Source organism: Scyliorhinus torazame, chromosome 7 (assembly GCF_047496885.1).
Source record: "Scyliorhinus torazame isolate Kashiwa2021f chromosome 7, sScyTor2.1, whole genome shotgun sequence".
NCBI classification, from domain to species: Eukaryota; Metazoa; Chordata; class Chondrichthyes; order Carcharhiniformes; family Scyliorhinidae; genus Scyliorhinus; species Scyliorhinus torazame.
Window position 1 is genome coordinate 153,220,310 of NC_092713.1, and position 12,380 is coordinate 153,232,689.

Consider the following 12,380-nt stretch of genomic DNA (forward strand, 5'->3'; position numbering starts at 1 on the left):
TCTTGACAAATACATGAATAGGATGGGAATCGAGGGATGCTGACCCCAGAAGTGTAGAAGATTTTAGTTTAAACGAGCAGCATAGTCGGCGCAGGCTTGGAGGGCCGAAGAGTCTGTTCCTGTGCTGTACTTTTCTTTGTTCTTTGTTCACCCCACAAAAGTGGCATCCAATTTCATAGGCTCGAACAGATGATTTGCACAAATGGGAGCCAGCTTCGACACTGACCCCAATTTAAAATTCTGCAAGAATTGTCTCCATATGTTCAAAGTGGAAACAACCATGGGAATGAGGCCATCGCTAATGCCCTCAGACCAGACCCTCTACACGACTTCCATTCCATCCGCACCCACGTGGCTCCCGGGTCACTACACCAACTCAACATCTTCTCCACATTAGCTGTCCAGTAGTAAAATATCAGGTTCGGCAACGCCAAGATCCCTGACTGTCTATCCTTTTGAAGGACTGCCCTAAGAATCCTCCTGGTCATGCCCGCCCATATAAAGGACATAATCAACTTTTTGACTTCCAAAAAACAGAAATCTTGGCAAGACATTAATCTTAATTGACTGGACGTGCCCGCCAAAGCCAGGGGAAGATTATCCCATTTTGCAGATCAGTCTTGACTCGACTTACCAAGCTCGTATAGTTCAGTTTAAGGAGACTGCCCCAAACCTGGGCTACTAGGACCCCCAGATACCTAAAGCTGGAACCAGCCATACGAAAAGGTAGTGTCTCTAGATTAACTCCCCTCCCAGGGGGGTTTACTGGAAAGCACTCACTTTTTCCCACGTTTAGCTTGTATCCTGAAAAAGAGCCAAAGCGCCTCAGCAGCTCTATTATATCGCCCATTGTGAGTACTGGGTCCGTCACACAAAGTAAAAGTTTGTCTGCATGCAGGGACACCCTGTGCTCCACCGCCAATGCAAACAAAGTTTCAACTATTTTATGAGGTTCCATATCTATCTGTGATCCTTGAACAATAGGACCTAATATGGTAGTTTGGCAGAAATTGACACCTCGTTATCTCAGAAGACACCCTAACAACTCCCCAAATTCAGAGAGGAAATTTCATACGCCTGGCCTGAAGCTAATTCATATGCTAGGAGAAAAGACACTGCAACCTATCTTTAAGAGTTAATGTTTCTGACATTAACATCTCAGGGACCCAGACAAAGGGACACCTTTTGTCAAAGCCAAAGAGGAGAGGTGTGAGTCATGTGACGTGATCCCCTATTTGGTGGAACTGCAAAGCTCAGTTTACCATTTCTCCATTTACACTCCGTAATACAGAAAAGGGGCTCTGCCCACGTATGAATGCAATATCCATCTCCACTGTTTTGATTGGAACTTCTGGACCATTGCTTACAAGTCTTAATTATCTCCATGTGTCGATCTCATCATGGAAGTCAATTCCCTGGAAAAGTGAGTTAGTTATGCAACATCAGATCAGCCTGCTGGCCTCTGTGAAGGAATACATAATTGGATTTGGATTCTGGATTCACACGAAACAATAAATCTTTCTCTGTGATCTTTGCCCTTCCAGAGAACTGGAGAATTCCAAATATTGTAGTCTTGTTTTAAAAAAAAAAGGATATTAGGATAAACCCAGCAATGACATGCCAATATATTTGACCTCTGTGATGAGAAAGCTTTTGGAAACAATAATTTTGGACAAAATTTACAGTCATTTCAAACCGTGTAGAATAATTAAGGAAAGCTAGCACAGATTTGTGAAAACCAAATCATATTTAACTAATTTGATGAGTTTTTAGATGAAGTAACAGAATTTTGACGATGATGCTGCTGTTGTTTACATGGATTTCCAAAAGGCCTTTAATGCAGTGCCATATAATTGGCTTGCCAGCACAGTTGAACCCCATGGAATAAAAAAGACACTGGTGTGGACAGTTGTTTTTCAGACTGGAGGAAGGTTTACAGTGAGATTCTCCAGGATTGGTCCTAGGATGTTAATGACCTAGACTTGGGTGTACATGGAAATTTTTTCAAATTTGCAAATGATGGAAAACTTGGTAGTACTATGAGCTTTGAGGAAGATAGTGATAGACTTTAAAAGGGCATATTGCATTCAAACGTGGGTGTCCAAAATCCTGAGGGGTCCAGACAGAGCGAGAAAACATATTCCCATTGGTGGAAGGGTTGAGCACCAGAGGATACATCAGATGACACAAAAATTGGCTATGCGATGGATAGCGAGGAGGAGGGCGGCACAATGGCAGAGTAGTAGTTAGCACTGCTGACTCACCGTGCCAGGGACCCGGATTCAATTCCGGCCTTGGGTCACTGTCTGTATGGAGTTTGTAAGTTCTCCCCGTGTCTGCGTGGGTTTCCACTGGGTGCTCCGGTTTCCTCCCATAGTCTAAAGATGTGCAGGTTGGCGGGATTGGCCATGATCAATTGTCCCTTAGTGTCCAGACTCGATGGGATGAATGGCCTTCTGCACTAGGTATTTTGTGATTTTGTAGACTTCAGGAAGATATCAAAATGCAGTGACTGGAGAACATAGATTTCAAGTGATTGGTAGAAAGATTAGAGGGGAGACGAGGAAAAGTATTTTGCATCCAGATGATTGTGGGGGGTCTGGAACTCACTGGCTGAAAGAAGAGTAGAGGCAGAAACCGTTAACATTATTTCAAAGGGGTCACTATATGCACCTCAAGTGACATCATATGCAGGGCTACAGATCAAATGCTGGAAAATGGGATGAGGCTGGATGGTGCATTTTTCAGCTAGCGCAGACACGATGGGCCAAGTGGCCTCTTTCTGTGCCATAAATTTGCTGTGGTTCTGTGACATTGATGTAAGCTGAATAGCAAAAGGGCCAATAAAGGCTTGAGGGAAAGTTTTTTTTTTTTTTTTTTGCAGCAAGTGTTGTGATTTAGAAAGCACTTCTTCAATGTGGTGGGGATAGATTCAGTTGTGATATTCAGGGGACGGGGTGGCTTAGTGGTATAGTCACTGGAATAGTAATCCAGGACCCAGGGTAATTCTCTGGGCTCCGGGTTTGAATCCCACCATTTGAAATTTAAACTCTATAAAAAAATCTGGAATTAAAAGTTTAATGATGACCGTGAAACCATTGCCGATTGTCGTAAAAAAAACAACCATCTGGTTCACTAATGTCCTTCAGGGAAGGAAACCTGCCCTCCAGCACCACACAGCAATGCGGTTGACTCTTAACTGCCCTCCACTGAAATGGCCTAGCAAGCCACTCAGTTCAATGGGCAACAAATGCTGGCCCAGCCAACAAAGCCCACATCCCAAGAATGAATTTTTGAAAAAAATTCAAAAGGTAATTGAATCAGCACCTGAACTTGCTTGGCTATGGGAAAGGGCAGGGCAATGGGGCGAGCAGGGTTGCTCTGAGAGAACTGACACAGAAATGATCTGTTGAATGGCTTCCTGTGTTGTAACTGTTCTATGATTTTAAATTGTTTTTGCGTATGATGACCAACAAGCAGGTAATTTGGATCAGTAATACTGTTGAACATTCGTGTTACAGTCACAGCACTGTTTCAAATCCGTGTTTAAATTTGCTGCTGACTGGAGAAGGGTGGATGTTCATTGTGCAAGCAACTCTTGTGTAAGAGTTATGAATTGAAAATATTTTCATTGCAGTATATCACCTGACGTAATGAACTATTGAATGCAAGTATCAAATCAATCTAAGGTTGTGCCAGCGAGGCTGGAATGCATCTTAAGGAAATTAAAGCAAATCATTTTAGCCAGTTTTCATTTTAAAGTACCGAGAATTTGGAAACTAGAATTTTTGGCAACCATCATAAAATAATATTGTTTTATTGGAGAATATTTTGAAGAGAAAGAATAATGCAAACCTAAAAATTATGAGAGGCTGAGAAATTTGATCTGTTCCACTAATCCCGGGGGGTTGAGAGAGGAATCGATTTCCATAAAATATTAAGTGGCAAGGATAATATGAGCAAGCAAATCATAAAATGCTTACAGCGCAGAGGGAGGACATTCAGCGTGTCACATTCATGGCAGCTTTCTTCAAGAACAACTCGCGCAGTCCTGATGGACTCCGGGAATAGTGACTTGACCTATCCAGGCTCGGATCTAAGACACAATTAACCCCCCCCCCCCCCCCCCCCCCCCAAATCATAATTTCTAGATCTGGAACTTGGGGACGCTACCATTTAAGGTGGCAAGGGAGCAGTTTTGGTATCTGGGGATTCAGGTAATGCATGAGTGGGCTACAATGCATAGGTGGAACTTGACAGGGTTAGTGGAAAAGGTTAAGGGGGACTTTAAAAAGTAGGATATGTTGCACTTGCCATTGGCGGGGAGGATGCAGGTGGTAAAGATGAATGTGCTGTCAAGGTTCCTGTTTGCCTTTCAGTCCCTCCCGATTTTTCTCCCTAAGGCCTTTTTCCAGAAAGTGGAGGCGCTGGTCTTGGAATTTGCGTGGGCAGGGAAGGTGCCGAGGGTTTTCAAGACTTAAAATTCGGTGACATAATTATTATGCTGGAAATTTCACAGCCATATGTGATTTGAAATACCAGTTTAATTTTGATATCACAAGTACGAGTTAACAAGAGGGTGCAGAGAAGTTTTATTATCATTATATCAGGGACTTCAGTTGTGGAGACACTAGAGAAGCAGGGGTTGTTCTTCAGTGAATGTTTAATAGAAATGCTCAAAATTATCCAAGTTTCCTTTGAAGTGAACAACATACCATCGGCAGGAATGATGATAATCAGGAGACAGGATTAAGGTAAATAGCAGAAGAACAAGAGTAGAAATTACATTTCTTTTATATGCAGCAACCACGATCAAAAAAGGGAGGCGGAAGTAGATTCAATGGTAACTTTCAAAAAGGACATGGATACATCCATCTCCAGGGCTTTTGGGTGGCCTATCCGCTCCAATTCAAAATAATCCATGGCTGGGCAATCAGAGGTGAAGGCCACAGCATCGGCACCCCCCCTCCCCTCCAGCAGCCCCGGCACCTCCGAAACCCCAAAGATCGTCACCATGGGGTCTGGCTTCACTTCTGCTCCCACTAACCTCGATAAGGTCCCATACACTGCCTCCCAGCTCTCCACCCTCTCGCAACCCCAAAACATGTGAATGTGATTCGCTAGCCACTGCCCACATTTCTCACACCCATCCGCTACCCCCAAGGAAGAACCCGTTCATCTGAGCCCGAGTCATGTGCACCCTGTGCACCACTTTAATCTGAATCAAGCTCATTCTAACACAGGAGCAAGTTGAATTCACTCACGGCATCGCCTCACACCAGAGCCCCCATCCTATCTCTTCCCCGCCCCCCCCCCAAAAAACTCACATTCCCACTTCATCCTTTCCACCAGCGCCTTACCCTGCTCTCTCAGCCACCCATATCTATCCCCAATCCTGCCCTCCCCACCTCATCAGGGAGCAGCAATTTCTCCAGCAGCGTGTCATCTGGTATTTGGGTGAACATTGGTAGTTCCTTCGGCGCAAAGTCCCGTACCTAACAGTACCTAAACTCACTCCTCCTTGGTAACTCAAACCTCTCCTGTTGCTCATCCAACCCAGCAAATTTTCCCTGCGAGAACATATCCCTGACCTGCTTCAACTTCTCCTCCTTTCTCAGCCCCTCATAATGCATCCCATCCATCCCCGCCCAGCTGTCCGTGAGCAGTGTTGTCTTAATTTTTTTAAATAGACTGTGTCGTGTTTCCCCAAACTCTCTGTGAAGTCAATTTTGAATTGAGTCACAGCAAACTCTCTTTAGGGTTTCATAAAAAGTATCCTATGCCTACATTCAAACCCAGGGGATGAACGTCGCAACTACATATAGACATGCACACAAGAAGGAGATAGGAAAGGAACGAGTTTCAGAACGAGGCATAACTTAAAACTGAAAAAAAGCTGAGGCTGATTCAGCGTGCTGAAAGCATGAGTTGCTGAATTCCTCAAAGGTGGTGATGATGCAGTAAGATGAGGTTAGTATACAGAGATTTGGTTTTCTCCACAGGCAATGGCAGGAATCTTCCAGAGAAGCAGACTTTGAGGCAGGTTTGTGGTTTGCCTGCAGTCTGGCTTTGGTGTTGACAGGCTGGATATCCTCAGTAGACTGATCTGGGCATCCAGGAACAGGACATTAAAGCTTTCCAAAGGCCAAAGGAGTTTAGGTCGTGTCATGTTCCCCAATGTCGATTTAGTTTCAGGTTAACACTCTGTTTCAATGGCTCTTGAGTGAATCCATTATTCAATTTTGGAGATAACTGGTGGCTATTAGCGCATCCATGAATACAGTGTGAGTACAGTGAGTTAGGATGACTCTCAGTCTGGGAAGACAAGTGTCTGCTAATCCCTTGTTTCATTGATTGGAATGGAGTCACACTGGATAGGTGTGGGATCCCACAAGAATGAGGGTTAAGCTTTGTCCTGAAATTACTGTTGGAATTTTGCAGAACTGTAGCGCACTTGAAAACCATGTGACCTAAACAACCATGTTGTTGGTCCAGCAGTCTGCTTTTCTAACTAAGCGGAGAGTGAGTAAGGTTTGATTGAAACAGTTTAGGGTCTCTTTCATGTCTCATGGATATGACACTTGCATTAAGCTGAGCTGAGTTTGTAGTTTGAAGATGAGCAGCTTCTATTCCATTGTACTTTAGAGCACACATCGGATACTGCAGAGTTGATTTTAAACTTGTTGAACTGTTTAGTTTTGTTTTTGAAGCCTTTCAGCTTTTGCCAAAGGGAGCAATACGTCCTTGTCATTGAGAACAAATATGTTGTCGTAAGGTTGTTGAGAATAAATCATTCCCAGTCATATTCCATGTATGAAGCTTCTTGAATATTAAATTGCTCTTCAATTGGATGTTGCAACAAAAAAATCAAGTGGACTGGTGCAGTATCCTTTTGGGAAATTATACTGCACATGTTATGTCACTGGTGCATTGTAACTGGAGTGAGGATTTGGGGTCAGTTATGAGTCTGTGAACAGAAAATATTGCCCCACCATTTGACATCATCTTGTTTGCAGTGTGTAATGCCATTTAATTGAGAAAATTAAGCTTCTTAAATATGTGTCAGCCGTGCTGTTACATCTCCCTTCTACTTTTAATCTTCATGCAGGCCTATCCTGACAGGCCAATAATTTTTGCATTGGCATTTTGCTGGCATTTGGACTTTGGCAGTGATTCCCCTTGGTTTGAAATTGGTTTATGAAGGAGGTAGTATAACTCATTCCTGCAGGCTCAAATTTGGTGCAGTATGGAAAAATTGATGCCGTGTAACGGCCCATCATTATCACTGTCATCGGACCGACATTTAATTCCAGCTCAGGTTCAATAATCTGACTTTGAGTGTGAGGTGAAATATGTTTCAGCAGCTTCAACCGAATTTCCTGTGCATACAACTTTAGCATGCAAAGTTGTCACATTGGATGATCTCATTCAGCGAATGCTGCAGGGTAGGAGATCTATGTTGGTTCAGTTGCTGATGGAGATCTGAAGGTGAGGTTTAAACATCCTTTTTCGCTATTGTGTGTATGTGGGAGCAGTGGGACTAAACCTGCAATAGTCATGGGCTATATATGGCAAGTGTTTGATCCCGCTGATAAGTCAGATGTTTCATTCGATGAAGCCACCACCTCTTGTCATTGGAGTGGGAATTAATGAAGATAAATTTCAGAACAAAGTGGCTTCAAACATGATTTCACAAAGTGGTTCAACATGATTTCACAAAGTGGCTTCAAACATGATTTCAGGCACAATATACTTAACTGTGATAATCTTGCAAAAATAACTTTATCTGTGCTTTTATTTAGCATTTGGGAAAGAAATTCCAGTGCACTGCAGTCCAAAGCTGGTACTGCCACCCACAGTAGACATCTTTTGGGATTTTCTGATGAAAATGGAGCTGGAGGCTTTCAGGAAACAACTGAAAAATTTACTGCAGACAACTACAGGTAATTTTATCTCACCCACAGCATGTATGCGTGTTATCATTGTTGGAGTTGGTAAATTTTTGAAGTTAGTCTGTTCTCCCATCTGTTTCCTATATTCTTTTCTGAAGACTAGTTATTTGGTCTCTACATTGAAAAGTGATAGGCAGTCTGAAAGCTTTTCAGCTCTATTTTAATTTATTCACATATTAAGACGAAACTTCTGTCTGTGGTGTCAAACAACAGTGAACTCAGATCTATGTCAGATTCCCTCACATTAAAACTATCCCAAGATGCTTCAAGGAGGAGTGAAAATAGGCACCAAGCGCAAGTGGGAGAGTTAAGACAACTGATTGAAAGTGTGGCGAAGAAGGTACCTTTAGAGAAAACAACTAAGAATGGAACAAGAAAAGCCAGAGCGAGGGTTTGGGGATTCAGTTCCAGAGATTAAGATCGAGACAGTAGCTGAAGAAGGTGGGATGCTTTGAGGCCAGGGTTTGAGCAGCGAAGGGCTTGGGACACAACATAGTGGAAGAGTGTGCAACATTATGGAGGTATTTGTGGATGAAGGATTTTGAAATGAATGCATTGAAATCCATGTGGTACCCATGTCAGTCAGCCAGGCTTGGACTGATGGCAGTAGCTGGAGGGGTGGGGATGGACAAACTGTGAGAAGAGAGGATGAGGGCAGGAGAAGAACTGGGTGGCACAGTAGCACAGTGGTTAGCACTGTTGCTTCACAGCGCCAGGGGTCCGGGTTCGATTCCCGGCTTGGGTCACACTCTGTACGGAGTCTGCATGTTCTCCCCGTGTCTACGTGGGTTTCCTCCGGGTGCTCTGGTTTCCTCCCACAAGTACTGTTAGGTGAATTGGATATTCTGAGTTCTCCCTCTGTGTACCCGAACAGGTGCCGAAGTGTGACAACTAGGGGTTTTCACAGTAACTTCACTGCAGTGTTAATGTAAGCCTACTTGTGATACTAATTAATATTATTAAATTAAACTGAAAGATGAAGCTTGGGAGGCTGGTTAGGAGGTTAATAAAGTATAGATTATAGTGTTGGCTGCAGTTGCAGTACGTAGAGGTGGGCAATTTCATAAGAGGTGTAAATAAGTCATCTTGGTTTATCTGCAGCTCAAGCAGAATGTTGAGGTTGTCAAATTGTGCTGCCTGATCAAGCTATGGGTAAATAATATGATGAAGTTGCAAGGGTATAAATTTTTTATTGGTCTTCCCAGTGTTAATTGGAGGAAATTCTGAATACTTATTGAACAGGCGGTCTGATAACGCCAAAGAAATTGTCATTAATTGACAGGTGGAACTGGCTGTTATCATTGTCTATTATATGTATATATTATGGAAATCAACCCTGTCTTGTCGGGTGATGCCTCTGTAGGATAATTCCTAAATGAGTCAAGGAGGGGATGAAAGATAAATCCTTGGGATAAATTGGAGGTGACCATATTGGGACAGGAGGTGGGTCATGGCTCGAGAGATGGGCAGGAGTGGATCACTCCTACCAGGACAAGTCCACTGGAGATGAATGAAAGATGGTGGGGGTGCATGGTGCAGTCCATTGCATTCAATGCCACAGAAAGGCCAAAAAGGTTGGTTATCTAGGAGTCACAGCGGGGAATAATTGGTAGTCTTGAACAGGGCAATGTTGGTGCTGTCAGTGCTGCAGAAACTTAAATGTACAAGCAACATAGAGATGTATGATTGTAGAAAATTACAAATATTACTCACTTTGATTGCATTATTGTACAATCATGTGCTTATCATGGAATGAATAGATTCCAATATTAAATTCTACAATAAGAACACAATAGTCAGGTTGTCTCTAACATCAATATTGATCTCAATATTGTTTTATTAATAGGTGCTTATTTATGCATATTCCATTTCTCCTTCGATCCAACTTTCACCCTTGTCATCCATTCATACTCTTTTAAAAAATATATATATATATTTTTATTCAAAATTTTACAGAATTTTTACAAAACCGCTACTAAACAAAAGGCAACAAAAAGCAAAAAAAAATGAACAACTTAACAAAACAAGGTGGGATAACTACCATTTACAAGAGAAATCTATTTACAACCCATACAGGCCCCCCCCCCCCCCGATTTGCTCCTGCTGCTGACCTCCTCACTCAACGTTCCGCGAGAAAGTTGGGGAACGGTTGCCACCGCCTGGAGAACCCCATCAAGGACCTCTCAAGGCAAACTTTATCCTCTCCAAACCTAGAGACCCAGCCATGTCACTAACCCAAATCTCCACACTTGGGGGTTTCGCATCCCTCCACATTAACAAGATCTGTCTCCGGGCTACCAAGGAGGCAAAGGCCAGGACTCCGGCCTCTTTCGGCTCCTGCACTCCCGGATCTTCTGATACCCCAAATATCGCTATCCCCAGACTCGGCTTTACCCGAGTGTCCAAGACCTTGGACATAGCCTTTGCAAAGCCTCGCCAGAATTCTTTAAGTGCACGGCATGCCCAAAACATATGGACATGGTTTGCTGGGCTCCCTGAGCACCATACACATCTGTCCTCCACCCCAAAGAACTTGCTCATTCTTGCCGCTGTCATGTGCGCCCGGTGTACCACCTTAAACTGAATCAGGCTAAGCCTGGCACAAGATGAGGAGGAATTGACCCTGCCCAGGGCGTCCGCCCACAGGCCCACATCCAGCTCCTCACCCAGCTCCTCCTCCCACTTGCCTTTCAGCTCCTCCGCCGAGGCATCCTCCGCCTCCTGCAGCTCCTGGTATATGTCTGAACCTTTCCGTCTCCTACCCACATGCCCGAGACCACCCTGTCCTGTATCCTGCGGGCAGATAGCAGCGGAAATTCCACCACCTGCTTCTTCAAGAAAGTACGGGCTTGCAAGTACCTGAAGGTATTCCCCGGGGGCAAGCTGAATTTCTCCTCCAGCGCCCTCAGGCTAGCAAAAGTCCCATCTATAAACAAGTCCCCCATCCTTTTGATACCCGCTCTGTGCCAGCTTAGAAACACTCCGTCTATTCTACCTGGGACAAACCTGTGGTTGTTTCGTATCGGGGTCCAGACTGAGGCCCCTACCTCCCCGCTGTGCCTTCACAAAAAGCTCGCTTTTCCCGACATTCAACTTATACCCTGAGAAATCCCTGAATTCTTTTAGGATCTGCATGACCTCTCCCATCCCCTCCACCGGATCTGAAATATACAGGAGCAGGTCATCCGTGTACAGTGAAACATGATGCTCCTCCCTCCCCCGAACCAGCCCCCTCCAGTTTCTAGACCTCCTCAGCGCCATGGCCAACAGCTCGATTGCCAGGGGGGACAGGGGGCGCCCCTGTCTCGTTCCTCGATGCAGCCTAAAGTACTCCGACCGCAGCCGGTTCGTGGACACGCTCGCTACGGGGGCCTGATACAGTAATTTGACCCACCCTATGAATTCCTCGCCAAATCCAAATCTGCCTAACACTTCCCACAGGTACTCCCACTCCACCCGATCGAAAACTTTTTCCGCATCCATTGCAGCCACCACTTCTGCATCCCCTCTTTCCGAGGGCATCTTGATCATGTTCAAGAGCCTCTGCACATTCGTGTTCAGCTGCCTGCCCTTGACAAACCCCGTCTGGTCCTCATTGATCACCCACAGGACACAGTCCTCAATTCTAGTGGCCAGGATCTTGGCCAACAGCTTGGCGTCTACATTAAGGAGCGATATCGGCCTGTAGGAGCCACATTGCAGCGGGTCCTTATCTCGCTTAAGGCTGAGCGAGATCAAGGCCCGTGACATTGTCGGGGGAAGGGTTCCCCTTTCCTTAGCCTCGTTGAAGGTTCTCAGCAAAAGCGGGCTCAACAGCTCTGAGAATTTCCTGTAGAAATCTACAGGATATCCATCCGGTCCCGGGGCCTTGCCCGACTGCATACCCTCCAAACCTTTAACCAATTCCTCCAACTCAATCGGGGCCCCTAATCCCTCTACTAGCTCCTCCTCCACCTTCGGAAACCTCAGTTGGTCTAAGAATTGCTTCATCCCTTCCCTCCCCTCCGGGGATTCTGACTCATACAATTTACCATAAAAATCCTTGAAGACCTCATTGATCCTTTCCGAGCTCAGGACCGTGTTACCCCCCCCTGTCCCTAATTCCCCCAATTTCCCTGGCCGCCTCTCTCTTCTGTAGTTGGTGCGCCAGCATCCTACTTGCCTTCTCCATATACCCGTACACCGCTCCTTGTAACTTCCTCAGCTGAGCCTCTGCTTTCCCTGTGGTAAGCAAGTCAAACTCCGCCTGCAGGCTCCGGCACTCCTTTAGCAGCCCCTCCTCAGGGGACTCCGCATACCTCCTGTCCACCCTGAGTATCTCCCCCACCAACCACTCCATCTCCATCCTATCCCTCTTTTCTCTGTGGGCCCTGATAGAAATTAGCTCCCCCCTGATAACTGCCTACAGCGCCTCCCAGACCATACTCA

At 45.0% G+C, this 12,380-nt stretch overlaps 1 protein-coding gene across 2 annotated transcripts in view; it reads left to right on the forward strand.

Annotated features, from left to right (window-relative positions):
- atf6 (activating transcription factor 6) overlaps positions 1–12,380 on the forward strand; it is a 540,099-nt gene that overhangs the window by 138,608 nt on the left and 389,111 nt on the right. For both annotated transcript variants that reach the window (XM_072511677.1, XM_072511678.1), the window contains exon 10: positions 7,803–7,943. In XM_072511677.1, the coding sequence (XP_072367778.1) occupies positions 7,803–7,943 (141 nt within the window). The remainder of the gene's footprint in view (positions 1–7,802; positions 7,944–12,380) is intronic.